The following is a 26,306-nucleotide window of genomic DNA, read 5'->3' as shown; positions in this document are numbered from 1 at the left end:
TTTGAAGTGGGTCTTCAATGCGCTTCGCAAGTCGAATGAAGTTGGATTCCGTTATTTTCTTGTGAGCAGCAACAAACAGCTCCGACTCAGTTATGAAGATGTCGATTTCCGCCAGTTCCAATAGAAATTGAAGATAGTTGTTGGTTCCCTTGATAGATTGACCAAGCAACTGGGAATCTTCCTGATCAAGTGCAACAGCATTGTCTCTTTGGATAGAGCTACCAATCTTCCATTTGTCTTCATGGTTGTCCGACATGCGATTCGGGCGGGAGGCTTCAAAATCCTCACACTTCTCCAGAGTATGCACAAGGAGCTCTCTGCTCACGCCCGTTGACATCTCCTTCGAAACAATATCCACTACGACAAGATCTAGCGGGATCCATTCGTGCGTCGTTATACTCTCCCCGAGGATTCCAGTAGCGCAATCCCTGATGAAACCTTCGGTTGACGTGGGATCTTGCGAATCTAGCAGTAGGTTTCTCGCTCTGAGATACTTGGATTTCTTGTCCAACGCGTCGTTCATTCTCTTGATGCCCATGAGTGCGGCCTCAGACTCTTCCCCCCACACACTGACCCATATCGGGACCGCACTTGCGAGCAGTTCCGAGGCGTGTCCATACTCTTTGTAATCCATGAATAGGACTGACATGTCCGACAATGCTTTTGCCCGAGCAAGAGCTTTCGCGCGAATAGGATCTGCTGCGAATGTCGAAAGTGCCGCAGATTCCGTCATCAAAATCAGACATTCGTCCTCTTCTTCCTTGTAGTACTTCTCCCAGCTCCACAGTAGTGGGAGCGAACTCGCAACGTTGTCTACCCTGCCCAACCACGATTGCCATGACCTCCATTCAGATGATCTCCACTGGCCATTCATTTGTCTGGTAGCAAGCTCGACCTGTGGACTGTCAATCACCATGACAATCCTGAGATAGCAGTCTGACGTCCTTGCAAAGACGATCTTGCCCGTATGAGGTAAAAACAAGACTTTGTCGCCTTCTAGAATCGGCTCTGCTGGCGCCCGCATCTTAATCCACACGCTACAGCTAGTAGGGTAGCCTAACAACATTGAAGCCCTTAGAGGAGCGAGCTTAAGTTCCTGAATAGGGTCCCATAGCTGTCCCGTAATTGTATCCGGGATCTCCTCTACCTGTCCGAGGATGTATCCGGTGGTGCGCACAAACATGAGTTGGCGGAGAGGAGATGCCGAAACGGCTGATTCTTTGCCGAACATGAGCTTGCCCAGGTCTTCAAAGAGGTCTTTCCATTTTTTGTCGTAATTGGGTTGCAGGCTCTCCATCGAGCTACTGTCCGAGCATAACCCCCAAAGCGCGTAGATCTTGTCTCGAGGATCACTGGCGTCATGAGCATGAAACCGGTCAATGAGATCGTTCAGAGGCTCAAATTCTAAGTGAGGCCGACCTTTTAGACGCTCTCGGAAGATGGAAGTCCCAATGAGGAGCAGAAACGCGAGAATTCGATGACGGAGCTCCCAATCATCTAAACGTGCGAGGGCATGCAGGCCAGCACGAAATGTCTCTGTTTGCATTTCTGCGCTACCGCACCTGAATACCATGTTCCGAGCAGCAGCAACTTCTTGCAGTACCTTTGATTACATTAGCATCCACGACATAATGCCAAGGTTCGAGAGTGACAACGGTCTCTGCATACCCACATGCGTCTGAAGTAGGGTCGGCTGAGCAATGTTTGAATCGCGTGTTCAGCAACTGGGCCATCCTCATCTCTACCAACATCGCTATCAACATCGCTGTCAACAACAGGGTCTCTGTCAACAAGATCATCCCTATGTCGCAGCCATATAGACCTATGCTGAGGTGGAGCTTCGGTCTCGCGTGGTTGTGCGAGGTCTCTTAGACGTTCGAAAGCAAGTGTGCTGTCATTCGTCTCTGCGCCCAACCATACAATAACACGCTTGGCAAGACCATAGATTCTGGCCATTGCAGCAACTTGCGTGGCCTTCTCTTCGTCATCTCGCTGATTGATGCATACGGCATCGATCCACAGTATTTGTTCGAAGCACGAGTCTCGCAGGTGTTGAAGCGCTTCGTAGAGATTCGGAGTTGTCTGAAAAGGGAAGACTGCCTCTCCAGTATCGATGCTGATCAATTGGGGGTTTTCTGAAGGGCCCCAAACGTATGATAAGCACTCATAGGAATGTGCCACAATCCGCTCGGAATCAATCGGATGATTGATCAACTTGCAGAGGATTGGTGCCGAGGTGGTATAGGCAGGCTGGAGCTTGATTAGGCGGATGCTGAACTTGTCAATGGGAAGTGGGGTATATAGAGTAGGCGCCATCGCAACGTCAGAGGTAAATCTACGGGGACAAGTGATTCAATAAAAGCGATGGGTTTGAACTGCAACATTCCACTTGAGTAGACTTGAGATCTCTATGTCCCATCGGCAGGCAGGCGAGAGGCACGGCATGACGAGGCTATATCGTGCGCGCCGCTCCTCTGCACAACCCTTGTCGGTTGCATGGGGCGGATTGGCGCGCGCCAAAGACGATTCCCTACGTCGCACCGAGTACCTGAGAGTTCTGATGCGATACAAATGCCATATTCCATTCTAATGAGGTCCATTTGGTTCTAAGTCGATCAAGTTCGTCGGAGAAGATCGTTGACCGATAGAGAGAAGTTGGGATTCATAGTAGTTAGTCGACAAATATAAGACCACGTTGAGAAACTCCACATGCTATTGCTGTTATTGCGAAAAACACGAGACCGATCATGCCGAAAGGTAGGAGGGTGTTTCAGGACTGCATGGAAAGGTACACGACTTTCAATGGTCGGGTGTGAACATTGGAAGAGCGCCTCAGCAAAGCAGCACTCGAAGAGGAAAGCGGTGTCGGGCTTGGCACCCAACTAATGCCGACCATCCACAAATTCTGCCGCCGCCTAACATTTTTCGAGCCAAGATTTCGAGGTCGCTCGCGACTGCAACGCGCGCAAACGACTTCACTTTCACCCACGCCTCTACACACGCCCAAGCTCGAACCGATTATTCGCGCTGACAGTTCCGGACGACTGAAGCTATTGTACCGGAAATTACCACTACCTGTGGGCGGCGGAGGGGAAGCTTACGCAGCGGCCAAGATGCCGAAGAAAGCCATGTACGGGAATGCTGGGATATTGAGGAGACGAGAGCAATACTGACTGGGGTAAAGTGACGCGCGGATACCCGCGTTGATTCGCAATGGCGCACAGGTACGTTCGCACCCCGAGAATCCACATGTCCGCCATTTGGCTCACAATTTACTAGGAGAAAAAACGAAGCTTCTTCGTGGTTGTCGGCGACCGCCAGAAAGACGTAATAGTCAATCTGTACCATATCCTACTGAACGTGGACGTGAAGCTCAACAAATCAGTCCTCTGGGCATACAAGAAGCAGCTTCTGGGCTTTTCAAGTCACCGCAAGAAGCGCGAGAAGAAGATCAAGAACGAAATCAAGCGCGGAATCCGAGATGTCGATACCGAAGACCCATTCGAGCTATTCGTTTCGACGCAAAACGTGCGATACGTGTATTATAAGGAAACAGAGAAGATTCTGGGTAACACCTACGGCATGTGTATCCTGCAGGATTTCGAGGGAATTACGCCGAATCTGCTCGCCCGAACCATTGAGACGGTAGAAGGAGGGGGGCTCGTTATACTGTTGCTGAAGGGCATGAATAGCTTAAAGCAGCTGTACACTCTATCGATGGACGTCCACTCGCGATATCGGACCGAAGCGCATAGCGATGTGGTTGCGCGTTTCAATGAGCGCTTCATATTGTCGCTCGGGAAATGCGACTCGTGTTTGGTGGTCGACGATGAGCTTAATGTTCTGCCCCTCTCAGGCGGCAAGAACGTAAGGCAACTACCACCGCCGGACCCGGAAGCTGAAGGCAAAACACCAAAGGCGAAGGAGTTGGAAGAGATTAAAGAGTCTCTGGCCGATGCACCACCGATAGGAGATCTTATCAAACTTGCAAAGACCGTGGATCAGGCGAAAGCACTGCTCACATTCGCTGATGCGATTTCGGAGAAAACACTGCAGAGCACCGTCACATTGACTGCTGCTCGTGGTCGCGGAAAGTCTGCAGCATTGGGTGTGGCTGTGGCTGCCGCGGTTGCACATGGCTACAGCAACATATTCATCACATCGCCGAGTCCAGAGAACTTGAAAACCCTCTTCGAATTCATTTTCAAAGGTTTCGATGCGCTAGGATACATGGATCACCAGGATTACACCATCATGCAATCAACGAACCCAGATTTCAACAAGGCCATCGTACGCGTCAACGTGCACCGACAGCACCGACAAACCATTCAGTACATTCAGCCCCAGGACGCATACACTCTGGGCCAGGCCGAACTGGTGGTTATTGATGAAGCTGCGGCGATCCCGTTACCTCTGGTGCGGAAATTGATGGGCCCGTATCTCGTTTTCATGGCATCCACGATCAACGGTTACGAAGGCACTGGACGATCGCTATCACTAAAGCTCATTCAACAACTGCGAGAACAATCTCGAGGACGGGCGAATGGGGCTGATCATGTCATCGACCGCTCGACAGGCAAGGAGTCGAAGGACGGCACCGAGACTTCAATGGCCGGTCGCTCTCTGCGCGAAATCACACTGTCAGAACCCATCCGTTATGCACAGGGCGACTCTGTAGAGCGATGGCTCAACGACGTGCTCTGCCTCGACGCTACTCTCCCAAGATCAAAGATGAACACTCAAGGCTGCCCACATCCATCTGAATGTCAGCTTCTCCATGTTAACCGCGATACCCTATTTTCATTCAATCCAGCAGCAGAAAAGTTCTTGCAGAAGATGATGGCTCTTTATGTCGCGAGTCACTACAAGAACTCGCCTAATGATCTCCAGCTCATGTCCGACGCACCAGCACACCAGCTCTTCGTCCTTGTACCGCCAGTCACAGAAGATAACAAGCTTCCAGAGCCACTCTGTGTTGTTCAGGTGGCTCTTGAGGGTCAGATCAGCAGAGAAAGTGTGCTCAGCAGCCTCAACCGAGGACAGCGCGCGGGTGGAGATCTCATCCCTTGGATCGTCTCCCAGCAATTTCAAGATGAGAACTTTGCAGGGCTTTCTGGCGCACGTGTCATCCGTATAGCAACGAGCCCTGACTATACCAATATGGGCTACGGTTCGCGCGCTCTGGAGCTTCTTGTTGACTTCTACGACGGGAAGCTTGCCAGTCTTTCGGAGACTGAACCGAAAGAACTGGAAGGCATGCGGAGAGTGACCGAGGAGGAGCTGGAGAGCGCAACCCTTTTGAAGGATGATGTCAAGGTCAGAGAGGCGAAGGATATGCCGCCGCTTTTTGCTCGCCTGCCAGAGCTCAAGGCTCCTCAGCTCGACTACGTTGGTGTGTCGTACGGCCTAACCCCACAGCTGCACAAGTTCTGGAAACGGGCTTCATTCGTTCCTGTATATCTGCGACAAACGGCCAACGAGCTCACCGGAGAGCACACTTGCGTCATGCTGCGGTCGCTCGAGACCACGACCTCGGACGGCAGCTGGGTGGCCGCCTTCGCCAAGGACTTCCAGAAGCGCTTCCTCTCCCTCCTCTCCTACCAGTTCCGCACATTCCCTGCCGTAACCTCTCTGTCGATAGACGAGTCAGCATCAGCAGGCTCAAAACTAGACGCCGAACTCGCCCCCAAGCCCGTCACCAAATCCGAACTCGATACCATTCTCAGCGCATACGACCTCAAGCGCCTCGACTCATACGCCAACAACATGCTCGACTACCACGTCATCCTCGACATGCTGCCCAAGATAGCAGAACTCTACTTCACTGGCCGTCTCAAGGGCCAGGTCAAGATGAGCGGCGTGCAGACGGCGATCCTGCTCGCCATCGGTCTCCAGCGGAAAGAATTCTCTGACGTAGAGAAGGAGCTTGGCCTCAACAACAGCCAGTTGCTCGCCATGTTCGTCAAGGTCATCCGCAAGGTCGCGACCACGTTCCGCGGCATAGTGGAAGGCGCTATCGAACAGACGATGCCCCAGGCTATGGAGGTAGAGCACAACGGCGTCGCCGGCGATGCTGCCGATGCTGGGAGCGGTGCACGCTTCCAGCCGCTCGAGAAGGACCTCGACGAGGAGCTGCGCGAGGGCGGGGACGAGGCGCTGCGGGAGGAGCGCGAAAGGGCAAAGGCTATGATTGATGCCCTGCCGCTTGGAAAGTAAGTGCAACCCCGATGATACGCTTGGCCTGGCTTTGATTCCAACCCTGCTAACCTCCCACCAGATACGAGATCGGTGCTGGGGCCGCCGACTGGACAGAAGCGGAGCGCACTGTCCGCGACGCCGCAAAGAAGGGCGCAGGACTTCCCTCGACAATCGCGGTCAAGACGGGCAAGGCAAATAAGCGGAAGGCGGGCGAGGCGGTCGACGAGGCGTACAAGGAGGCACAGAAATTCAATGAGGGCGGGAAAAAGAAGAAGAGCAAGTTTGCGAAGGGGAAATAGTGGGCTCGTAACGGGCGACGGGGTACAGGGGGGTGTTTAGCATTTTGATATCCATGGAGTACGATGGTGAAGACAATTATGCAATGCCATTCATACGATAAGAAGTGAATAGTGCCGTTCTGAAACTTACATACAGGAATTCTCACTACGTTGATAGCAAGTCAGCTTACGGCCGCTCCTCCGCCACACGACTCATTCCCACCAACTCCCACCAACGCCCTCACCACCTCTGTCCCGCAAAACGCCCTCTCCAGAATACCCAGCACCCACATCTCCAACCCCAACTTCCTAAACCGTTTCCTCAAAAATCTCTGCCTTCTCATGTCCTCCCTTCCTCAAAAACATTTGCGCGCTCTCTAGCACTTCCTTTTTCAAATTCTTCCTACCAACAACATTCTGCCCCATGAATCCACCATACGTACTCTCAAAGTCCCAGCCCTTGATACTCCTCCAGATGCCCAGGACCTCACTCGGCGGCAGGGGGATCATGTTGGGGTAGGCCCACATGAAGGAATAAGTAGCAGCTTTAGGGTTGGATTTGGATCCGTTAGGCTTAGAGAAACCAGAAGGGACGGACATCATCGTGTCGGCGATGAAGAGCTTGTTGTCCCAGTGCAGGAAGGAGGACCCTGGGAAGTGACCACCGGCTTGGAGGGAGGTAACGCCGGGGAGGATTTCCGTCTCGCCTGAGATGAAGTGGCGGAGACCTTGTGGGTCTTCTTTGCGCTGGATCCTGCGTGAACGGAGCCGGTCAGCAATTGATCAGCAGTAAAGCATGCCTGGTATGTAGCAACGGTGTATATAGAATAGTCCAAATTGACCAAGGAAGGAAAGAGAAGAATTAGAGAGAAGTGGTCGTACCATTCTTGATCTGCTTCTTGCAGATATACTGGGCATCCGAATACGCGCGCCCACTCCAAATGTGTCGTCCAAAAATGCGGATGGCTGATCACAATGGCTTGCAGTCCCCCTTTGCTCTTGATGAACGCCACCGTTGCGTCGTCTAGCCAGGCTACTAGGTCCCACAGCACGTTTCCGGAAGAGGTTTGCAGGAGGATGGCGCGCTCGCCTATGCCGAGCTGTTTGGTCGTCGAGGTGGATTCGGAGAGGCCCGCGGGCATGGTGGTGCGTGAGGGGGCGGTGGGGGTGGTGGTGATATAGTGGATGCGGGGGTCGTGGGGGTCGGCTGTGAATTCATTCTTCTGGGACGAGCGCTCGTTGTTGAGGGAGGTCCTGGGCCCGTTCGTCAATATCTAGTCACATGGGCTTGAGTCGCTGGGCTGGAGGGTGGATGGCAGCATCCAAAGCTTTTGACGAATGCTGGCGGTATGGCCTAACTTCCTCTCACTTTGAAATACATTTCTTGCGGACGCAGGTCTTGCAACTTACCATTGCTGGCCGCTGGGCGGGACGTATTGGCGCGGATCGTCACAGATGGGGCAGTTTAGGGGTGGGGAGGAGAGCAGCGCGTCGAATTGCGTGCCGCATGTGAAGCAGACAGCCAAATCACCGCTTTCGTAGTGCATCTTGAACTTGTATGCCTGTTGGAGGGGTGTGTGCTTGGTACCCGGACGGTGTTATTTATGTATACAATCCGCTTGGGCTTGACGTAATGCAGGGTCCGATCGAAGAGTGGGGTGAAGTCTACATAAAATAGTAAACTCTTAGCTCGGCCGGCCCCTCCAGCTTAGCAATTGCTTACATGTAACTCCAGGACACGTTGTGGCAATACGAGAGACGCGATATCGTGAAGTCGTGGCATACGTATATACTAGTATCAACAAGGTCATAGGGGATGGTATCTAAGCTCGAACAGCGAAAGCTCCGCGTGGAACATCCCACTACCCATTCGCACGCGTCTAGGCAAAACAAAAACGCCAAATATGGTATACCATGGTGTCAAACCATCACACCAGAGAGCCTCCGATTACCCAAACCTCACCGTTGGACACTTTGTCAGCAACGCTTGTAACTTCGATGTTGGCGGGCTGGATCTGTTGACGCTGTCAGCAGGAATGCCAAGCTTTCCGAGCGGCCGAACCGTACTTTCTTCTTCCCCTCTTTTGTCTCCCACCAGATCTCGTTACCGTGTAGGGTCTTGACCTTCTTGCCCTCTTCCCACGGGCTCTCGGGTACAATGTGCTTCTCTACAAATCTTCGCAGGTTCTTGTGCGCGCGGTCTTCTCCGTCCTGCCCCTTGTATGCCTCCGTACCGAACGCCTCATAATCCTCGGCGTCTTCCCACGGCTTCCTTTGCAGGTTCTTCATCGCGCTGTTGTCGGGTGCCAAGACGGTCGCGTTCTGGGATGCATCGTCCAGGCGGCCCGACACGGGGTCGATGTCGCGTGTAAGGCCGGAGAAGATGGCGATGGCTTGCGTCTTGCCGATTACGTCGGATATGATGACGCCGGTGGAGACGGACTCGTCGGAAGGCATGTTAGGCAGAGGGTTGGTGAGGAAAGGCAGCTGGTGAATGTCGAATGCTTTGATAATGTCGCTGAGGGGCCGGGGCGCACCGGAGGCAGCGACAATGAGACAGGCGGTGGCAGCGGGATAGGCGAAAATCGAAGCGGGTTTCATGGTGGAGCGTGAATGCAGTAGTTGGCTGCAGGTGGGGCGTCGACAGGTGGTGGTGCGCTTGGAGGGGTGTAGATGCAGACGTCATTTCCCCAGACTCGGCCCTTACGCCAAGCCCCGTCCGCCTCTCGTCCCGTGATCGCGTGAATGCCTGCGCCAAAGTTCGTGACTTGTGTTCTCGCTCGCCTCGACACGCGTCAGCACCCAAACGTCCATCTTGCCCTCATGCTGCTCGTGCACATCCATGGAGCTTCCAATCCCTACCGTCACGGAGGTAAGTAGATGTGCTCTATGCCGCTCCAAACTGGGGTGAGAAGATATACATGTGTTGCCCTGGTTCGCAATCCACAGTCCGACATCTTCGGAAGCTTTACTATTCTGCAGAAGATGCATTGCTGATAGTGTCGACAGGATGACCTCCGTCAGTTTCATGGGAAACATTTCCCCAGCGCGCCTACTCCCGAGCACCACATTCAGGCAGTGGACCATGCAGCGCAGCATGAATACTATGACGAAGGCGACGACGGGCTCGGCTACTACGAAGACGGCGTGAAGCGTACCCTCACCGACGAAGAGATCGCCATATTTCGACACTCGGAGATCCAGCGCATCCTGCTCGAACGGAGACGACGCAAAGAAGCCGGAGAGCCAATCTTCGACGCCCACACCCCGCAAGTCGACACGGAGAATGTGACAGCGCTGCCCGGAGCAACATCCGCGCGCGCAGCCAGCCCGGCATCTGATCAGAGCACGCCCATGTCTATCAGCTCAGACGACGATGACCAGACTCAGGCTCCACCAGTTGAGCAGCCTCAGCAAAAGTGGGCGGTGACGAGCGCGAAGACTCGCGCCAGGAATGCGAAGAACAGACAGAAGAACAGGAAGAATCACCGCGAAAGGAAGAAAGAGGAGCGCAAGAGGCAGGAACGAGAAGCGAAACAAGCCAGACGTACGGCCGAGCAGCAGGCGCAGCACGAGCAGGACGAGGAGAGCGACGAATGGGATCCGTGGCATCAGGCGAACGGGCCAGATGCCCAGAAGGAAGACGCGGTCGACCTGGACTATTGAGAGGCATATGCGGCATGAAAATCGCACAACACAATTGGGCATGACTGCGTTCCCGGATGGCATGAGCCCAGGGCAATATGAAGACCTGGAAACATGATCACGGCGTGCATCAGCATATGCCCAAAACCTGAATACAGGGTACGTACTCATTCATTATCTCTCTGTGAAACACACCAGCAATGATGAAAACCCTTGTATCGTCATCCTTAGTCGGAGACTGAACCGGGTGAAGGAGGAAGCTGCCTGCCCTGCAGGCTGGTTCTTTCGTCGCCGAGGGGCAGTCAAGGTCGAGCCAAAATCTTCTCTCTGAAATATGCACACTTTGATTCCGCAACTGCGTTGATTCCAAACATGCCTTCGAAAGCTGACTCTGGGATAGCGATGCAGAGTATTGGCAACGACCTTCGTCGGGCAATAACTACATCTGGCAAGCGCATCGCTCAAACGAAATCGCAAATGACTGCGGATATGGCGGAATTGACTGTTATTGCAGCAGCCTTTCTTGGACACGCATGTACCTACTTCCACGAATCTTAGTCATATCCCGGCCGCGGACCCCATTCGCGTTCGCGGGTCTGGGGTATGGCGCAATGGGTTGAGTAATCGTCAGCAGCTGCAATACGCTAGCGGTGTGTACTTCTACCATAGGAGGAAAGCCAATGAGAATGCAGCGGCGTCTTACCTCCAACATTGCGACATAGAACGGTCTTGGTCAGCCTGCTTAAGTAAATGATTACTACCGGATGCGGGCTCTAGTCTTCGACTACCCAGGTCCAAGTGACAATAGGGCTTGAACGCAATTCTTGGTGACGGCTTGGTACAGAACGCTCAACGGTGTGAGAGCTCGCATTTGGAATGGTGTTTTGCAAAGAGATATAAAAGACCTGGACATTTCCATAGGGTGATGCATCAACAACACTCCGAACAATACCACCGAAATCCTCAAGGTTCACTACTTGAACCTGAGCAGCGACCCACGTCCCCATCCCACCATGACCCTCCTCACAACCATAACCCGTATCCTCGCCCTCTCCACCGGCGAATCCATTTTCTACCGTGAATCTGGGTCCCCCAGCGCCCCCACCATCGTCCTCCTCCATGGCTTTCCCTCCTCATCCCATCAATACCGCAATCTCATCCCCCTCCTCGCGCCCACATATCGCGTCATCGCCCCCGATTTCCCCGGCTTCGGCTTCACGAACGTGTCCTCCAGCTACACATACACATTCGACAACATCGCCGCGACAATTTCCACTTTCCTGTCTGAAATCCACGATCCCCCTGCCAAGTATGCGATCTACATCTTCGACTATGGCGCGCCCGTCGGTCTGAGGCTAGCCCTCCAGCAACCTGAGCGCGTATCCGCCATCATCGCGCAAAACGGGAATGCGTATGCTGAAGGCCTGGGCGCATTTTGGGACCCCATCCGCACGCTCTGGTCCACGAACAATAGTGCTGATGCGCGCGCCGCGCTGCTCCCTTTCCTGCAGACTGGCACAAAAGGCCAATACATCGATGGCGAGCCCGACCCGTCCGCCCTCGACCCTGCGTCCTGGACGCTGGACCAGGCGCTGCTCGAGCGGCCGGGTGTGTTTGATATTCAGCTAGACTTGTTATATGATTATCGCACGAATTTAGAGCTGTATCCGAAGGTGCAGGACTGGTTTAGGGAGAGCCAGGTCCCGCTGGTGACGGCGTGGGGGAAGAACGACATCATATTCCCGCCTGTTGGCGCGGATGCGTACAAGAAAGACTTACCTGGTGCGGAGATTAACTTGTTGGATGCGGGACATTTTGCGGTGGAGAGTCATACCGGTGCAATTGCGGGGATTATCTTGGACTTCTTGAGTAGGAAGAGGATAGTATGATGATATCTACGGTGGAGCAAGGGACATCCCACAGGTATTCACAATCAAGTAGCTATGATCCCAAGTAGAGACGCACAACGAGTGCTACTGGAATCAGATGTAATATCTAGAAATTCACACGTCACTACACTTTGCTCTCAATCCAATGGTCCATCTTAGCTACCCAGGAGAATGCGCTTGGCCAATCTGATGGCGCGGGGCGTCCTGAAGCAGCTGTCAGGCGCGCACTGGCCCACATAGGCCTCGCCCCCAAACGATCCATCACTCTTACGCGTCACTCCGCATTTGTATCGTGCACAATTCGCATCTTAGAGAAGACAGACCACGCTCTCTTTGAAGCTTGGCCCTCAATGCAGTTAGGACCTGCAAGAAGACAAATCAAAATAGGCAATACGCGCGGCGTCGTGCTGCGCCAAGTCCCCTTTACGCCGTGACACGGCAGCAGCCGTATCACTGTCGACCAAATGAGGTCGTGATTTGCACCGCTCCTCTTTCTCTCGGCAAGCCTCAGCCTTGCCTGGCTATTTCACGCAACATGCCAAATTATGAACTTACAGTGAAGCGCACGACTATATTTCGATACGCGGTGGACCTTTCTATCTGGAGAGTTGCGTCCCTGGAGAGACTGGCTCTCAAACTTATGGGCTGCGGTTGGGGTCCGTTCTCGAAAAACCTCCCTGCGACCGTGCGTAACACCCCAGAAGACCCCACATGCACCCTTGCACTCACAAATGGCCCGCGTTCATGGAGCCTCCGAAAGGTAAGCCTCAGGCATGCTGCCACAGGTAGTATTGAGATCTTCTCCGTTACTTTGATCATTTGAGCGACCCTTCAGAACAGCAGGTACATCACTTAAAGACAGTGCCCGTACAGGCCGCAACCAGTGTACCCAGATGATTTGGATTCATACAGAGGTAGGCCCGACGATTTGGATCATGGTAGCGCTGATTTTACTGCAACAGGAAATTCTGTTTGCGAATCCCAACTCTGGGCCAATGCGGTTTCTGCTCTGTCCCCTCAAAGGCAAGGCGTAGGATGCACGCTACAAGGATTCAAACCACCGTGCCTGCCTCCCCTCCCTCCCGCACGTCTTCGAAATGACGATTTTCGCAACCCTGCCCAGCCCGTCGAGGCGCGTTTGTTTGAAAGCCCCGAATAACTCGCATACCCCGTTGTCTTAAATGATTTCACCCAGCCGATAACACCTGAGAGAGCTCCAACGCTTACCATTCTCTTGCGAGTCTTTCGCAATGATGTCACTCCTTCGGTTGGTTTCGTTCGTTTCTGCAATTATTTTGTTCGGAGGAGCGAAAGCGGGCCCCTTGGGATCTATTCTCAATCCTCTACTCGATGTCACCGGATCTGTGCTATCGGGCCAGGGCATCGTGAATGGTGTGCTAGGTGGTCTTGGAGGCATCCTTGGCGCGGACCAGGAGTAAGTGTTATAGATTCTTTTGTCTATTGCCTCTGACACGTTGTGACTCAGATACGACTATGTAGTCGTCGGCGGCGGCACCGCGGGCAACGCCATCGGCGTGCGCCTTGCCGAAGCGGGCTTTACGGTTGCTATCATTGAGGCTGGGATATTTTATGAGTTCGGCAAGCCAGTGCTGGGCTCCACGCCCGCGGGTGCGTTCTTCGGCATCGGCAGCTCGTTCATTGATGCGGTGCCGACGGTGGACTGGCAATTCGAGACAGAACCGCAGGCGGGCGCGAATAATCGCCGGATCCACTATGCGCGGGGGAAGTGCCTGGGTGGCTCGTCTGCGCTCAACTTCATGATCCATCATCGGGGCTCCAAGGGCTCGTATGAGCAGTGGGCTGATGCTGTTGGGGATGAGAGCTACAAGTGAGTTTCGCAGACTGATCTGTGCGGTGATCAACTGACGTGGACAGGCTGGACGAATTTATGCCGTACTTTGAGAAGAGCGTTACTTTCACACCTCCTGACAATCAAAAACGCCGCAGTAATGCGTCGACGCAGTATGATTCTAGTGCATTTTCCAATGAAGGGGGTCCTGTCCAGGTTGGATACACCAATTTCGTCTCCATATGGGCAACGTGGTTGGAAAAGGGACTCCAGTCTGTTGGAATGAAGCGGACGCTCGGTTTCTCCAGCGGTGATTTGATGGGCTACCACTACTCCCAGTCAACCATCCGGGCATCGGACCAGACGCGTAGCTCGTCTGCGTCGTATGTTTATCAGGCCAAGGCGGGATCTACGGGCAAGAGACTCAAGGTCTACACTCAAACTATGGTGAAGAAGATTGTCTTCAATGGAAAGAAAGCGACTGGTACGTGTCGTAGAGGCTTATCCAACTCATCTTGTACTGATGATCCTAGGCGTCAAGGCGAGCCTCATCGGCGCTCTTCCAACATACAACATCAAAGCGCGCAAGGAGGTCGTCCTCTCTGCCGGTGCTTTCCAGTCTCCACAGCTCCTAATGGTCTCCGGCGTCGGCCCTCGCGCTACCCTTGAGAAGTTCAAGATCCCCGTTGTATCCGCTCTCGAGGGCGTCGGCCAAAACATGTGGGACCATATTCTCTTTGGGCCCAGTTACCAAGTCGCATTCCCCACACTCGATAAGACGCTACACGACCCACTTGCGCTGACCCAGGCCCTCCTGCAGTACACCACCAAAGCCGAGGGCCCCCTCAGCTCCAACGTCGTCGAGTTTCTCGGCTGGGAAAAGCTGCCGGATAAGTACCGCCAGAACTTCACGCAGGCGACAAGGGATGCGCTGAACTGGTTTGCGGACGACTGGCCCGAGGTCGAGCACATCTCTGGCAACGGGTACATAGGCGACTTTGCATTCCCAGTGCTCCAGCAGCCGCTCGATGGGAAGCAGTACGCGACGAACTTGGGCGCGCTTGTGGCGCCGCTATCTCGGGGCAATGTAACGATCAAGAGCGCGGATGCTCTTGTTCCCCCGAGCATCAACCCCAACTGGCTGACGCACCCGGGTGATCAGGAGGTCGCTATCGCGTGGTATCGCCGCATGCGCGAGGTCTGGGACACACCGGAGCTCCGATCCATCCGCGTCGGCGATAAGGAAGCATTCCCTGGGCTTGACAAGCAGACCGACCAAGAGATCTTGGACGTCATCAGGTCGAGCCTTATGACTGTATGGCACGCGTCTTCGACCTGCAAGATGGGTAAGAAGGAGGACAGTATGGCGGTGGTAGATAGCAAGGCACGTGTGTTTGGCGTGGAAAACCTGCGTGTTGTTGACGCTAGCGCATTCCCCTTCCTTCCTCCGGGACATCCTCAGTCAACTGTGTATGCGCTTGCGGAGAAGATCGCTGCGGAGATCACGGCGGGGAACTAGACACTGCCCAGCTGGGAAGCTTTCGTAACTTAGACATACTAATAATCTAATCTATATCTCTTCAGTGAGCTAAAGTCGTCAGGCTAGGACTTGCGGCCCATGTCTCTGGTCCATGTGACTTGCCCCTTCACCTCACCTCTCCACCCACTCAACCATCTCATACGGCAGCTTCATCAACCACGCCGCCCTCTCCTCTCCCACAACCTCTCTGATACTTTCCACATACGCCCGCATTGGCCACCTCCTGATCACCTCTTCTCTCCTCCACGTTCTCCTCTCCCACCTCTCGCCCCCACACGCATACACACACACGCCCACCTTCCTCACCGCATGTCTGACCCCCGCCCCTCCACCCCCCACAAACCCCCCAAACCCAACACTCAGCCCCTCCCCCCTCTGCACCATCCCCAAACCCCCAACCCGCCCCGGCATCTCCGGCAGAAACCCCTCGTCCTCACCACCAGCAGCCCCCCTCAGTGCCACAACCCCCTCCAAGATCCCATCTAACTCCGCCTCGCCGACCGTCGGCCCCACCCCAAGAAAATGCTGCCGTACCGCCACACGCAGCGTCTTCAGCCCCCCTGCACCACCCATGTACGTCACCACATCGCCTAGTAGCTGGAGCTGGTCGCCCCAGTCCAGACTCGCCCCCGTACTCCGCGCGTGCAGCTGCACGAAGAGCGTGACGTGTCTCACACGCTGTAACACCTTGACATCTCTCCCGCCCTCGACCAAGTCCTCGAGCGCGTGGAAGCCCGGCGGGTTGAGCACGGCTTCGAGATGGGGTAGGCAGGATTCCTTGTACTCTGCGGTGATGAGGGGGTGGATGAGGAAGACGTAGGCGAGGGGGCAGGCGGGGATGCGGACGGGGACGGGGGTTGAGGGGCGCGCGGTGGGTGGGGTGTGCTGGATGCCGCGGTGCCAGGTGAAGTCGAGGGGGTGCGTGAGATACGTGTAGATGCGATTGCGGAGTTCGCGGGGGAGGAGGAGGAGGCGCGCTGATGAGGACATGGTGGCGTGGGTTGAAGATGCTGTGTGAGGGTCGCGTTTGATTGCTGAAAGAATGTGGCTATCTGTGTTAGATATGTTAGGGAAGGTATCGTTTGACGGTTGCCTAGATTCCCTGACACGATGTTTTGTAGCCCGCGGGCGAAATCGGACGAACCACCCAAAGTCGTGTCCTACATGCAATTGCCTATAGTCGTTTTGATCTCTCAGCGTGGACAGTTCTGAGTACCCCGGGAGGCACCCTCGCGGTCTGCATTGTTAGGTAGAACAATTTTAATATCTGCACAGGCTACTTTCGCTGACTCCATGGCCGTACTAATACTCGAAGAATATCGCTCGCACGCACGCTTGCTTCCAGCAAATCCATCGCCTCATATCGTAGACTGCTCCGAAAACCATCCTTCCGCCCATCCATTCGCCTGCCCGTTCATCCGTGTGCGTCAAATATGTACACATGTATACGACCCGCCTGCTCTTCTAGCAGGCGGAATCAAAGGTTGGAGCCGCCTTCCAGGTCGTTGCAGAGACCCAGGCAAGACTCAAACAAAGCCGAGAACTCCACAACCAGGAAGGATCGAGATCGAGAGCAAATAGGTCAGGTGCTAAGTCGAGGAATCGCATCTGCTAAGAAAAGGTGGGAAAGATCGCATGCCAGGTCGAGAGGACCGTTTCGATGGGGGGACCAACGAACTTTCCACTAAGCCACAGTATCCACAGCAGCCTCTGCCTTTTCGGCTTCAGCGTCACCATTGGTCTCAGCCACCGGTGCATCCTCCTTGGGCTCTGGAGCAGACTCAGCCATCGCAACGTCCCCATCGGCATCCTTCGGCTTCGCCTCCTCAGTGACGGCGGGTGCGATCTCCTCGTTCTTCTCCTCTGCGGGCGATTCAGCTTTCTTCTCCTCGGGCTTGATACCGTTCGTGGCAGGTGCTGCGGCCTCGTCGGCGGCGTCCTCTCCCCCAGACAGGGTACCCCACTTGGTGAGCAGCTCATGCGAGCGCGACGTGATCTTAAACTCCTCATCCCGGGGAATCGAGCCGAGTTTCAAGATGCCCTTCAGGACCTTGTGGACCTTGGTCTCTTTGATAATCTCAGGCTCGAGACTCTGAAGCTCTTCGAGTTGAGCCATATATCCGGACATAGCTGACATGTCTTCGATCCTTGGTGGCTGGTTGCGAGTAAGGAAGCCTTTCTGCAGGCGATGGCGGAGGTAGAGGACTGTTCGCATTAGCTGGAGGTTTTATGCATTAGTATCAACGCCATACCTGTCTTCTTACGCTTTTCTAGACGCTCCTCCTCAGTCATCGGCGGCTCCTCGGGCTGGGCTGGCTCAGAGTCCTCTTTCGCAGCCGCCTTGGACTTCTTAGATTCCTTAGCAGGCGTCTTTTTGGTGGTTAGTTTCAGCGTAGTCTTTGGAGTCTTTGCAGGCTGTTAGTTAAATTAGTCGCTGGCCACTGTTCCTAGGTTTCAAGCTTACCTTCTCATCATCGCCGTCGCTATCCTCCTTCTTGCGCTTCTTTGAAGGCTTGGCCTTCTTCGCAGAGGCTGCAGTTGTGTCGTCGGCGTCTCCCATCTCAACATCCTCGTCGTCCACGGCAGCGGTACTCTTGCGCTTGTTGGCCGCCTTTTTAGCAGCCTTCTCTGCCTTTTCCTCGCGCTTCGCCTCCTTTATCAGGTCGTCCTCTTGTATGGCCTGCTCGTGGCTCACGAGGACATCTTTGAAGTAGTTCAGGTCGTGACCCTCAGCCGCAATCTGGAACGCTTCCCACAATTGCTTATTCTTCTTCGCAGAATTTCCGGATTCAACCTCCTTTTTGATTGCGTCGAGGTCGAACGGTATTAGATCGGTGTTCGGTTGCCATGCACTTTTAAAGTGATTAGTGCGTGTTCGTAAAGATATCTAAAACTCCGGTAGATGTGTCTCACTCACAATTCGTTTGTGCCCAGGAACATGACAGCGTATCGCCGGTCTTTGGCGTTTTTGCCACCTTCTTCAAAATCTTCGCGATATGTCCCATCGATGCGTATGGCGCTGACCGGACGCTTTGCGAGCAGCGACTCGGGCAGCATGTCCTCATCGGCGACGACGACGGGCCACGGCTGGTAACCGCGCATGGCGACCATCCACATATCACCCGGCTTTGTATTCAGATTTAGTTTGACCTCCTTCTTGCCTTTCTTGTTGGGCGTCTTCTTGCCCTTGTGCTCGGGGACACCCCCGGCGGACTTGCGTCCCTTGTTTGCCTTCTTGCTAGAGGCCGGGGTGCCATTCGTAGCCGTCAATGCTTCAAAAGCGGCGGCATCTGCCAGTGTGTTAGCAATGCGAGCTGCTCCAGTCAAGCCTGCGGCTCAACGAGGTGTTTGAGCCTGGGCTCACCTCCACTACCCTCTGCTGCTGCTGCATCGGGCTTCGCGTCGGTCGCATCGTCTTTGGCGGCTTGGTCGGCGGTCGCGGCGGCAGCCTCAGGTGCTTGGTCTGGGATCAGTCAGCTACGGAAGGAGAAAGCTTCACGCGACATAGGTTACCATGGACAGGCGCGTCTGCGGGTACGTCACCGCTGTCCGACGGCTTCTCCTCAGCGGTCGTTGCAGGCTCTGCAGCGTCGACGGGACGCGTCGGCTCGTCGACAGCCTTGGTAGCATCGACGGTGACGGGTGTAGCGGCCTCTTCAGCCATGGTGCTGATTGTGCTTACGGTGCGACCGTGGTGACGACGCGTGGGTGGAGGCTGAAGGCGCGAATTGCTCGCCGGGAAGGTGGGGCGCGTCGAGAATGTTTTGGAGTTGATGGCGCGTCGGTTGTGGTGATGGTACGCGATGGCGTTGGATGGGTTGTTCGGTGAGTGGGGGATGAAGAGCGTGCCCGCAGCGCGCTTTTTTAGAGAGAGGCTGCGGTTGACCCGAGACCTGGCAGGGCAGCTCTTGGGTCACGTGCGCAACGCCTCGCAGCCTCGCAAACACGCTGTATTGGCCCCAGTAGAACCAAGCAAGTGGGATGCGAATCTTGGAAAGTAGCTTAAGCTCCGTGCCTCTTTTTGCGGTGTTGCAGCCTGGGCTCGTTTGTGTTGTTGCAGGCTTGCGTGCGCGTCCACAGCTTCCTGCGAAGGTTGGCAGCCTTAGTGCGAGGATCCGTGCGACGAGCTTCTGCCCCCTTGTTCTGCGCCTCGGCCCGGCCGATGGGCAGATATTGAACTTGCTGGGAGCTTCCGTTACTTTGCTGGCGAAGCCCAGAGTGCGATCGGACAAGACCTTAGGAGGAATCTGCCTGCCAAAATGCACAGCTTTAGATGTGGCGAATCTGGTGTTGAGGTTCTTGGGATGAACCGCCTAGCTGATGGGAAATGCGTGCAGCAATGTATACTCCATGGTCAAGAGGGTGAGTCGCTTTCTGGAAATTCATATGGCTTTCTTTCTTTCAGATGTCGATCTGCGAGTTTTGTTAGCGGATTGTCGCCAAAGCTGTTTGTGAATGGAAGACAGCACGCCCATATCCCGTAGCAAACTTTCTATCCAGAGCATGCGAGAAACGGGAAAGCCATCATGCATGTAGAGTGAGATTCGATTGCATTGAGTTACTAAGCATTCTAATTAGCTTGTACACTGATGGATCCGGTTGACCGCCTCCGGAGATGTTTGTCACTTACTTTACACTAGATCCGATCCACATGACCTTGTTACAGTTATACATGAGAATGTCCCCCAGTCTAGGGACCCATAAAGCAACACATACATGCAGAATGCCCTGAGAAGCTGTCTTTCCTTCATTTGGCCCTGAAAACCTGACAACTGAGTGACTTATCTCGCTTGCTGGAGAACCGCAGCTTGTTTTGTCTAGGAGTGGACCGCCTTCTGAGGGCTGCATGGTCTTTTGCTTCACGCAGAGGGACTCAGAGTCAGGTCCAAATTCCTACGGTACTCGAAGTGTGTCGGGGATGCGATAAGACTTGTGGGTGCCCATATATGAAGTGCATTAAGCACCTTTATGACAGCCGCATGTTGGAGAAGGAGTATCCAATGGTGACTCCACATGGACCGTGCCTGAGTAGGATAGAAAGTCGCGCGTGCTATGGCTGTGGTCTAGCTGCAACTCCTGCATGTTCGCGAAACGGCATGAGGTAGAACCGCCTGCCTTCGGATACTGACAATGGGGAGGCATGTCATGAATGAGGGATTGATGCATGGATCTTGACTGCAGCTGGGAACAGTACTGGAACGGAGAGAGACCGACTGACGGTGTGAGGCTGACTCTGTTACATAGCAAGGAATGCGCATGCCGTGTCTTTGGAATGGCTTGCATGATGACCGTAGCGTAATCCAAAGGTGCTTCTGTGTTTGGGAAGTGTGTAGCCAGAGAACCGAAATGGAAGGAGTGCACGGCGCGGCACAAGACTTCTAGATCCAAAGACACACCGTGCGCATTTTTGGCATCTTTGGTCGGTGATATTCCGTGTTCTCCTGCGCTATATGGCCATTCCTTATGGCATAAGAAGGCCACGGCTGCTTCACGATTTGGATAGACGTTGCTAGGATGGATCGCGTAGCCATCGCCGGACAAGTGCCGTCCTCCTATGCATCTATTTGCAATCTGAGACCGTCTCTTGCATTGCACTCTCATTCAACAGAGCTCCAGTATACCCATAGCCGCACTGTTCCTATGGAAAGCCCGAACCTCTTTCTTTACCATCGGCTTGTCCTCGTCTGCAGCGCTCGCCCCGAGTAACAAGCGTGCCGTCATTGCGCATGTGACTTGGGTATCCATGGGTATTCATTCCGATGATTTAGGGTATGAGTCGCTGCCCTTGAAAGCGTGTGCGGCCGGCGCCAGTCAGTGGGGTCGTTCATTCGAGGGGTTACAGTGAGAACTGCGGGCCCGCGAATCGCGGCATCGTGCACGCTGCTCGGTCGATCATCAGCGGCATGGGCGTCGTCGCAATCGTAAAAACATTGTGTTGCTGCGATCTTGTCGACTGCGAATCTCGTCGAGCGGGGGCGGGAGTGGGCAAGGCGACGACGTGCTGGTGCTTCAAGTCGACTGCCAAGCGCCAATCACGTGTCGCATGAACACTCGATGAGACTACCAGACATGCAGGCGCATTTGGGACGGATGTTTTTTGTTCTTCCTTTGCGAACGAGGAAGAAATATAGACTGGGTGCTACTACCGGCTGGATACAACTGTGGGAGCATGTAGCACTTGCCTTGGCCGCTGCCCAGCGGAACTAACTATCCGTCATCGCATGCACATGATGGAAGGGCAGAAGGCAGCCACAATCGAGAGTGGAACAGGGCCGCGAGGCATGTGCATAGCGCCGCAGTAGCACCTGCGAGTAGCCCCAGGCTGAGCTCAAGCAAGCAAGGAACCTGGCAGTCGTGGCGGTGTCACCAAAGCTTCGCAAGCGCAAACGGCAGCTCGGATAGCTTCATATAAACTCGGTATTCTTCACTCTCTTCGGTTGTCTCACCTGTACTCAGCTTCGCATGCCCACTCTCCACGTTTAACCAACCCCGCCGCAGTCGTCGCCGCCGCGACCTTACCCCGCCAAACAACGCGAAGCACCGCGCAGGCGACGAGTTCCGCGACAGCGTTGCGCAGCACTACCCACTCCCACAATCGCGGCGCAAGCCGACGTGAAAGTCAACATGTTTGCGTCGAAGAGACTTGGAAAGGTATGTCACTATAGTAGCCTACCAGTCTGCAGCAAGTACTCACAACATAACTAGGAGCTCACCAAGGTACGACATGTGCCGTTCCACAGTCGCCGATGAAACTTGTCACTAAGATGTCGTGCGCACAGCTGCAGGACAAGCTCCCGCCTGGCATAACGCTCGTGAAAGCGGATGACTTCCGAGATTGGCTCATGGACATACAGGTCATGGACGAGAGTGGGTTTCGCTCACAGCACTTTGACCTACCATCACTAAGCATTGCAGATCCGATATACAAAGGAGAGACCTATAGATTGAAGTTCACCTTCAGCCAAAGCTACCCGATCGAGGCGCCCGAGGTCGTCTTCGTCCGCGACGAGACGCATCCGATACCCATTCATCCACATATCTACTCAAATGGCATCATATGTCTCGACCTACTTGATCGTCAAGGATGGTCACCGGTCCATAACGTAGAGAGTGTGTGCGTCAGCCTGCAAAGCATGTTGACGAGCAATACAAAGAACGAGCGACCGCCGGGTGACGAAGCCTTCGTTCGGTCAAACACGCAGAGGCCGAGAGACATTAACTTCGTCTTCCACGACAACTCTGTGGGTCTCGTCCGGCTTGTACTTCGATCTGCAAAGCTGATGACAACTAGGTATAAACGGAACTAGAGAAAGCCTTGCCTGGTGCTGGCTTCCGAAGGAGACATATTTTTCAGGGTCCATGGTTGGTGGCAATAAGGCGCTATGATATTTTCAGGATGCATTTTTTCACCCGGCGGCAACTGGCGTCGGGGGATTGAGGGACTACCAACAGAGTCCGCAATGGACCGCAAGGCGTTTTGTCTCTCATAATAGACTGTGCAGATACTTTGAATGCTCGCAACATTGCTGTTCATGTTGCGCCGACTATCATCGCTGTTTGACAATATGCTGGAGTTGTTTGTTTGTCCCGGTGTTGCGATCGTGAACAAAGTACAGTCTGCGGTCTCATGTTTCGCAATCCGGCAAAGCAGTAGTTCAACGTTGTAGAAGACTGCGCGGTGTAGGGCTCGCCTCGGCACGTGTTGTCGATAAGCGATTGCCAAGAATTATCCAACGAGCTAACGCGTTGGATAATTTTGAAAAGTTCGCCTTTTAGAGCCTTTTTCTCGCCCGCACAACCCCTCCCCATCCTCTCCACCCCTCTCCAAAAAAAAACACATACACATCCTCACAATGAGCGACGAAGTCTATGAGGGTGCCATTGGCATCGATCTTGGTGCGCATATCCCGAAATTCTTTTCCCGCAGCACAGTTTGCTAACACACCGCCAGGCACGACCTACTCTTGCGTCGCCAACTACGAGGGCACCAATGTCGAAATCAGTACGTCTCCGCGAACGCGCGAACGCGCCTCCGACGAAGCCACTGTCTAACGTGCGCGCAGTTGCCAACGAGCAGGGTAGCTTCACCACCCCCTCATTCGTCTCTTTCACCAGTGAGGAGCGTTTGATTGGTGAGGCGGCCAAGAACCAGGCTGCTATGAACCCGGAGAACACCGTCTTCGATGTCAAGTATGACAATACCAGTCCAAACGCTCAGCTTGTGCGGTACTGACCTTCTGCAGGCGTCTGATCGGTCGCCGATTCGAGGATGAGACCGTCAAAAAGGATATCCAGTCGTGGCCGTTCAAGATCATCGACGCCAACGGTAGCCCCCGCGTCCAGGTCGAGTACCTCGGAGAGACCAAGGACTTCTCCCCCCAGGAGATCTCCGCTATGGTTCTCGTGAAGGTACGAATCGTCTAAGTGCCCAATGTGAAAATCCGCTAATACCCCGCAGATGAAGGAGATTGCTGAGACCAAGCTCGGCAAGAAGGTCGAGAAGGCCGTCATCACCGTCCCTGCCTACTTCAACGACAACCAGCGTCAAGCTACCAAGGACGCCGGTGCCATTGCTGGCCTCAACGTTCTCCGTATCATTAACGAACCCACCGCTGCTGCCATCGCCTACGGTCTCGGTTCTGGAAAGTCTGAGAAGGAGAGGAACGTCCTCATCTACGACCTCGGAGGTGGTACCTTCGATGTCTCGCTCCTGCACATCCAGGGTGGTGTCTTCACCGTCAAGGCCACCGCTGGTGACACCCACTTGGGCGGGCAAGATTTCGATACCAACCTCCTCGACCACTTCAAGAAGGAATTCACAAAGAAGACCAAGAAGGAGTGAGTTAGCCCCATTTTCCTACGTGTCAGATCCTCAGTCTCGATGCCGCGTGTTACCTCAGGGTGCACTATGCAGAGAACAGAGCAACGTAAACTATCTCGAATCTGCGCCTTCCATTCGGTGCTGTGTGTTACCCCAGGGTACATCAAGCGGGCACGGACAGAATTGATGGACACTTGCGGTTGTACAAATAGCACATGCTAACTCGTTGCAGCATCTCCGGCGATGCCCGTGCCCTCCGTCGTCTCCGGACAGCTTGCGAGCGCGCTAAGCGTACTCTCTCCAACGCCACCCAGACCACTGTTGAGATTGACTCTCTCTTCGATGGTGAGGACTTCAACGCCAACATCACCCGTGCTCGTTTCGAGGACTTGAACCAGAAGGCTTTCGCCGGTACCCTCCAGCCTGTTGAGCAGGTGTTGAAGGACTCTGGCATCCCCAAGAACAAGGTCGATGAGATCGTCCTTGTTGGTGGCTCCACCCGTATCCCCAAGATCCAGAAGCTCCTCAGCGACTTCTTCGATGGAAAGAAGCTCGAGAAGAGCATCAACCCCGATGAGGCTGTCGCCTACGGTGCCGCTGTTCAGGCTGGTATCCTTTCCGGCAAGGCTACGTCCGCTGACACCGCCGACCTCCTCCTCCTCGACGTTGTTCCGCTTTCTCTCGGTGTTGCCATGGAGGGCAACATCTTTGCTCCCGTCGTTCCCCGTGGCCAGACTGTTCCCACCATCAAGAAGCGTACCTTCACCACTGTAGCCGGTAAGAGAATTCTCCCAAACCTATTTTCGTATGATCATATGCTAACTCTTTGCCAGACAACCAAGTACGATTCAATTCCTGTCTACCTATCTTGACATAGATGTGCTAACGTTTCCCAGCAAACCGTACAGTTCCCCGTCTTCCAGGGTGAGCGTGTCAACTGCGAGGACAACACCTCCCTGGGTGAGTTCACCCTTGCACCCATCCCTCCCATGAGAGCTGGTGATGCCGTCCTTGAGGTCGTCTTCGAGGTCGACGTCAACGGTATCCTCAAGGTCACTGCCACCGAGAAGACCTCCGGCCGCAGCGCCAACATCACCATCTCCAACGCCGTCGGCAAGCTCTCCTCCACCGAGATCGAGAACATGATCAACGACGCCCAGAAGTTCAAGACCAGCGACGAGGCCTTCAGCAAGAAGTTTGAGTCCCGACAACAGCTCGAGTCCTACATCTCCCGCGTTGAGGAGATGGTCTCCGACCCCACTACTTCCATCAGGTTGAAGCGCGGCCAGAAGGAGAAGATCGAGTCGGCCCTCAGCGACGCCATGGCCCAGCTCGAGATTGAGGATGCCCCCGCTGAGGACCTCAAGAAGAAGGAGCTCGCCCTCAAGCGCGTCGTCACCAAGGCCTTCTCCACCCGGTAAACGTCTCGCACAGCGGTGAAAGTTTCGGAAGAGTGGCCGCAGCCGCAACTCACCAGACTGCGACTGTTGCGGCTGCGGGGTCGTGCTGGACCTTGCGTGCAGCATCCTGATAGATTCGGTTTTTATTCCCGTCTGGCGCTTTCCTCATGTTTTCCCTACTGTATCTTCGGCATTTGGGGATGGAAAAGTATTGCGAGCATGATCTGACGACTGCAATTGACTGGATATGACGGCCGATGCGTCTCCTTATGTCTTGCAAAATGACAAAGGTTATGGAGTTCTTTGTATTGGACTGAGGCGGAGGTGGATATGTCAATGTCAGGTAGATAGATGTTAGGTGAAACGGAGAACTTTCAATCACTTCCTCGTGTACTTGCGCTCGTGCTGTCATCTAGCCACCGCGTCGATGATGTTGCTGCTGTCTGTTGTCGACTCTGCAACATTCCGTTTTCTCCCACGCACCCTTGCCCACACTATCATCTCAACTACGATGCGATATTTTCGTCTAAAAATCCATCATACCTGACGCCTGTTGCTTTCCTTCCTCACACTCTTTATTTCGTGCACTCAAAAACAAAGTCCAAATCTATGATGGACTTCTTCCGGTCAATCTAAAAATTGGATGGCAATCATCTATGGTTGAGAAGTTGGAATTATGGTGTGCTTCTCGGGGGTGTCAAAGTGGGATATCATGACAGCTCATG

The 26,306-nt window shown here is 54.2% G+C and overlaps 13 protein-coding genes across 13 annotated transcripts; 7 read left to right on the top strand and 6 right to left on the bottom strand.

The window, feature by feature from the left end:
* Nucleotides 1-1,180: 1,180 nt before the first annotated feature.
* Nucleotides 1,181-2,316, bottom strand: CC84DRAFT_1047783 (HET-domain-containing protein; the record flags this gene model as incomplete). Its single annotated transcript, XM_018173433.1, has 3 exons — nt 1,181-1,603; nt 1,669-1,741; nt 1,823-2,316. Coding segments are annotated over 3 exons (990 nt in total), but the record flags the coding sequence as incomplete, so codon positions are not given.
* Nucleotides 2,317-2,943: 627 nt separating this feature from the next.
* On the top strand, nt 2,944-6,584 carry CC84DRAFT_1131614 (DUF699-domain-containing protein). Its single transcript, XM_018175909.1, has 4 exons — nt 2,944-3,130; nt 3,185-3,224; nt 3,280-6,212; nt 6,278-6,584. Exons 1-4 carry the CDS (start codon nt 3,114-3,116, stop codon nt 6,495-6,497), a joined length of 3,210 nt encoding a protein of 1,069 aa, XP_018029289.1. The 5' UTR covers nt 2,944-3,113; the 3' UTR covers nt 6,498-6,584.
* On the bottom strand, nt 6,580-8,017 carry CC84DRAFT_1169657 (uncharacterized protein). Its single transcript, XM_018179715.1, has 2 exons — nt 7,359-8,017; nt 6,580-7,230 (listed from the first exon to the last, which is right to left on the bottom strand). Exons 1-2 carry the CDS (start codon nt 7,616-7,618, stop codon nt 6,786-6,788), a joined length of 705 nt encoding a protein of 234 aa, XP_018029288.1. The 5' UTR covers nt 7,619-8,017; the 3' UTR covers nt 6,580-6,785.
* A 387-nt stretch (nt 8,018-8,404) lies between these two features.
* CC84DRAFT_1223231 (uncharacterized protein) lies at nt 8,405-9,077 on the bottom strand (the record flags this gene model as incomplete). The annotated part of the gene is made up of 2 exons (XM_018183474.1): nt 8,405-8,491; nt 8,544-9,077. 2 exons carry the CDS (start codon nt 9,075-9,077, stop codon nt 8,405-8,407), a joined length of 621 nt encoding a protein of 206 aa, XP_018029287.1.
* Nucleotides 9,078-9,259: 182 nt separating this feature from the next.
* On the top strand, nt 9,260-10,264 carry CC84DRAFT_409537 (uncharacterized protein). The gene is made up of 2 exons (XM_018186090.1): nt 9,260-9,348; nt 9,486-10,264. Exons 1-2 carry the CDS (start codon nt 9,319-9,321, stop codon nt 10,140-10,142), a joined length of 687 nt encoding a protein of 228 aa, XP_018029286.1. The 5' UTR covers nt 9,260-9,318; the 3' UTR covers nt 10,143-10,264.
* A 720-nt stretch (nt 10,265-10,984) lies between these two features.
* On the top strand, nt 10,985-12,109 carry CC84DRAFT_409539 (alpha/beta-hydrolase). Its single transcript, XM_018186091.1, has one exon. It carries the CDS (start codon nt 11,135-11,137, stop codon nt 12,008-12,010), a length of 876 nt encoding a protein of 291 aa, XP_018029285.1. The 5' UTR covers nt 10,985-11,134; the 3' UTR covers nt 12,011-12,109.
* Nucleotides 12,110-13,047: 938 nt separating this feature from the next.
* CC84DRAFT_409518 (alcohol oxidase) lies at nt 13,048-15,380 on the top strand. Its single transcript, XM_018186089.1, has 4 exons — nt 13,048-13,445; nt 13,497-13,859; nt 13,907-14,304; nt 14,354-15,380. The coding sequence occupies exons 1-4, from the start codon at nt 13,261-13,263 to the stop codon at nt 15,337-15,339; spliced, it is 1,932 nt and encodes a 643-aa protein (XP_018029284.1). The 5' UTR covers nt 13,048-13,260; the 3' UTR covers nt 15,340-15,380.
* On the bottom strand, nt 15,371-16,437 carry CC84DRAFT_1264492 (uncharacterized protein). Its single transcript, XM_018185314.1, has one exon. The coding sequence runs from the start codon at nt 16,348-16,350 to the stop codon at nt 15,472-15,474; it is 879 nt and encodes a 292-aa protein (XP_018029283.1). The 5' UTR covers nt 16,351-16,437; the 3' UTR covers nt 15,371-15,471.
* Nucleotides 16,438-16,607: 170 nt separating this feature from the next.
* On the bottom strand, nt 16,608-19,258 carry CC84DRAFT_1264491 (uncharacterized protein). Its single transcript, XM_018185313.1, has 6 exons — nt 18,874-19,258; nt 18,725-18,823; nt 18,278-18,650; nt 17,825-18,212; nt 17,613-17,775; nt 16,608-17,565 (listed from the first exon to the last, which is right to left on the bottom strand). Exons 1-6 carry the CDS (start codon nt 19,022-19,024, stop codon nt 17,045-17,047), a joined length of 1,695 nt encoding a protein of 564 aa, XP_018029282.1. The 5' UTR covers nt 19,025-19,258; the 3' UTR covers nt 16,608-17,044.
* Nucleotides 19,183-19,705, top strand: CC84DRAFT_409473 (uncharacterized protein). The gene has a single exon (XM_018186088.1). The coding sequence runs from the start codon at nt 19,342-19,344 to the stop codon at nt 19,666-19,668; it is 327 nt and encodes a 108-aa protein (XP_018029281.1). The 5' UTR covers nt 19,183-19,341; the 3' UTR covers nt 19,669-19,705.
* A 189-nt stretch (nt 19,706-19,894) lies between these two features.
* Nucleotides 19,895-21,335, bottom strand: CC84DRAFT_1169653 (uncharacterized protein). The gene is made up of 2 exons (XM_018179714.1): nt 19,991-21,335; nt 19,895-19,921 (listed from the first exon to the last, which is right to left on the bottom strand). The coding sequence occupies exon 1, from the start codon at nt 20,959-20,961 to the stop codon at nt 20,317-20,319; it is 645 nt and encodes a 214-aa protein (XP_018029280.1). The 5' UTR covers nt 20,962-21,335; the 3' UTR covers nt 19,895-19,921; nt 19,991-20,316.
* Nucleotides 21,336-21,585: 250 nt separating this feature from the next.
* Nucleotides 21,586-22,901, top strand: CC84DRAFT_1131598 (UBC-like protein). Its single transcript, XM_018175908.1, has 5 exons — nt 21,586-22,011; nt 22,066-22,077; nt 22,140-22,227; nt 22,276-22,601; nt 22,652-22,901. The coding sequence occupies exons 1-5, from the start codon at nt 21,985-21,987 to the stop codon at nt 22,655-22,657; spliced, it is 459 nt and encodes a 152-aa protein (XP_018029279.1). The 5' UTR covers nt 21,586-21,984; the 3' UTR covers nt 22,658-22,901.
* Nucleotides 22,902-23,138: 237 nt separating this feature from the next.
* Nucleotides 23,139-25,961, top strand: CC84DRAFT_1131594 (heat shock protein-like protein). Its single transcript, XM_018175907.1, has 8 exons — nt 23,139-23,256; nt 23,312-23,362; nt 23,424-23,550; nt 23,604-23,769; nt 23,819-24,198; nt 24,414-24,958; nt 25,015-25,021; nt 25,077-25,961. The coding sequence occupies exons 1-8, from the start codon at nt 23,214-23,216 to the stop codon at nt 25,600-25,602; spliced, it is 1,845 nt and encodes a 614-aa protein (XP_018029278.1). The 5' UTR covers nt 23,139-23,213; the 3' UTR covers nt 25,603-25,961.
* The last annotated feature ends 345 nt before the right edge of the window (nt 25,962-26,306 follow it).

The sequence above is a fragment of the Paraphaeosphaeria sporulosa genome, assembly GCF_001642045.1.
Source record: "Paraphaeosphaeria sporulosa strain AP3s5-JAC2a unplaced genomic scaffold CC84scaffold_16, whole genome shotgun sequence".
In the NCBI taxonomy this organism is placed as follows: domain Eukaryota; kingdom Fungi; phylum Ascomycota; class Dothideomycetes; order Pleosporales; family Didymosphaeriaceae; genus Paraphaeosphaeria; species Paraphaeosphaeria sporulosa.
This window is presented reverse-complemented; position numbering and strand designations above follow the sequence as displayed.

Coding starts and splice junctions, on each gene's coding strand:
- CC84DRAFT_1131614 (XM_018175909.1), top strand. Junction 3,225..3,279: donor TGATTCGCAATGGCGCACAG/GTACGTTCGCAC, acceptor ACAATTTACTAG/GAGAAAAAACGAAGCTTCTT. Junction 6,213..6,277: donor GATGCCCTGCCGCTTGGAAA/GTAAGTGCAACC, acceptor ACCTCCCACCAG/ATACGAGATCGGTGCTGGGG.
- CC84DRAFT_1169657 (XM_018179715.1), bottom strand. CDS start 7,618: ATGCCCGCGGGCCTCTCCGAATCCACCTCGACGACCAAACAGCTCGGC. Junction 7,231..7,358: donor CAAGAAGCAGATCAAGAATG/GTACGACCACTT, acceptor CCGTTCACGCAG/GATCCAGCGCAAAGAAGACC.
- CC84DRAFT_409537 (XM_018186090.1), top strand. CDS start 9,319: ATGGAGCTTCCAATCCCTACCGTCACGGAG. Junction 9,349..9,485: donor CAATCCCTACCGTCACGGAG/GTAAGTAGATGT, acceptor TAGTGTCGACAG/GATGACCTCCGTCAGTTTCA.
- CC84DRAFT_409539 (XM_018186091.1), top strand. CDS start 11,135: ATGACCCTCCTCACAACCATAACCCGTATCCTCGCCCTCTCCACCGGC.
- CC84DRAFT_409518 (XM_018186089.1), top strand. CDS start 13,261: ATGATGTCACTCCTTCGGTTGGTTTCGTTCGTTTCTGCAATTATTTTG. Junction 13,446..13,496: donor ATCCTTGGCGCGGACCAGGA/GTAAGTGTTATA, acceptor GTTGTGACTCAG/ATACGACTATGTAGTCGTCG. Junction 13,860..13,906: donor GTTGGGGATGAGAGCTACAA/GTGAGTTTCGCA, acceptor TGACGTGGACAG/GCTGGACGAATTTATGCCGT.
- CC84DRAFT_1264492 (XM_018185314.1), bottom strand. CDS start 16,350: ATGTCCTCATCAGCGCGCCTCCTCCTCCTCCCCCGCGAACTCCGCAAT.
- CC84DRAFT_1264491 (XM_018185313.1), bottom strand. CDS start 19,024: ATGGCTGAAGAGGCCGCTACACCCGTCACCGTCGATGCTACCAAGGCT. Junction 18,651..18,724: donor AGCAGCAGAGGGTAGTGGAG/GTGAGCCCAGGC, acceptor ACACACTGGCAG/ATGCCGCCGCTTTTGAAGCA. Junction 17,566..17,612: donor AGAAAAGCGTAAGAAGACAG/GTATGGCGTTGA, acceptor TAATGCGAACAG/TCCTCTACCTCCGCCATCGC.
- CC84DRAFT_409473 (XM_018186088.1), top strand. CDS start 19,342: ATGCGAATCTTGGAAAGTAGCTTAAGCTCCGTGCCTCTTTTTGCGGTG.
- CC84DRAFT_1169653 (XM_018179714.1), bottom strand. CDS start 20,961: ATGAGAGTGCAATGCAAGAGACGGTCTCAGATTGCAAATAGATGCATA.
- CC84DRAFT_1131598 (XM_018175908.1), top strand. CDS start 21,985: ATGTTTGCGTCGAAGAGACTTGGAAAG. Junction 22,228..22,275: donor CATACAGGTCATGGACGAGA/GTGGGTTTCGCT, acceptor TAAGCATTGCAG/ATCCGATATACAAAGGAGAG.
- CC84DRAFT_1131594 (XM_018175907.1), top strand. CDS start 23,214: ATGAGCGACGAAGTCTATGAGGGTGCCATTGGCATCGATCTTG. Junction 23,770..23,818: donor CCGCTATGGTTCTCGTGAAG/GTACGAATCGTC, acceptor AATACCCCGCAG/ATGAAGGAGATTGCTGAGAC. Junction 24,199..24,413: donor ACAAAGAAGACCAAGAAGGA/GTGAGTTAGCCC, acceptor AACTCGTTGCAG/CATCTCCGGCGATGCCCGTG.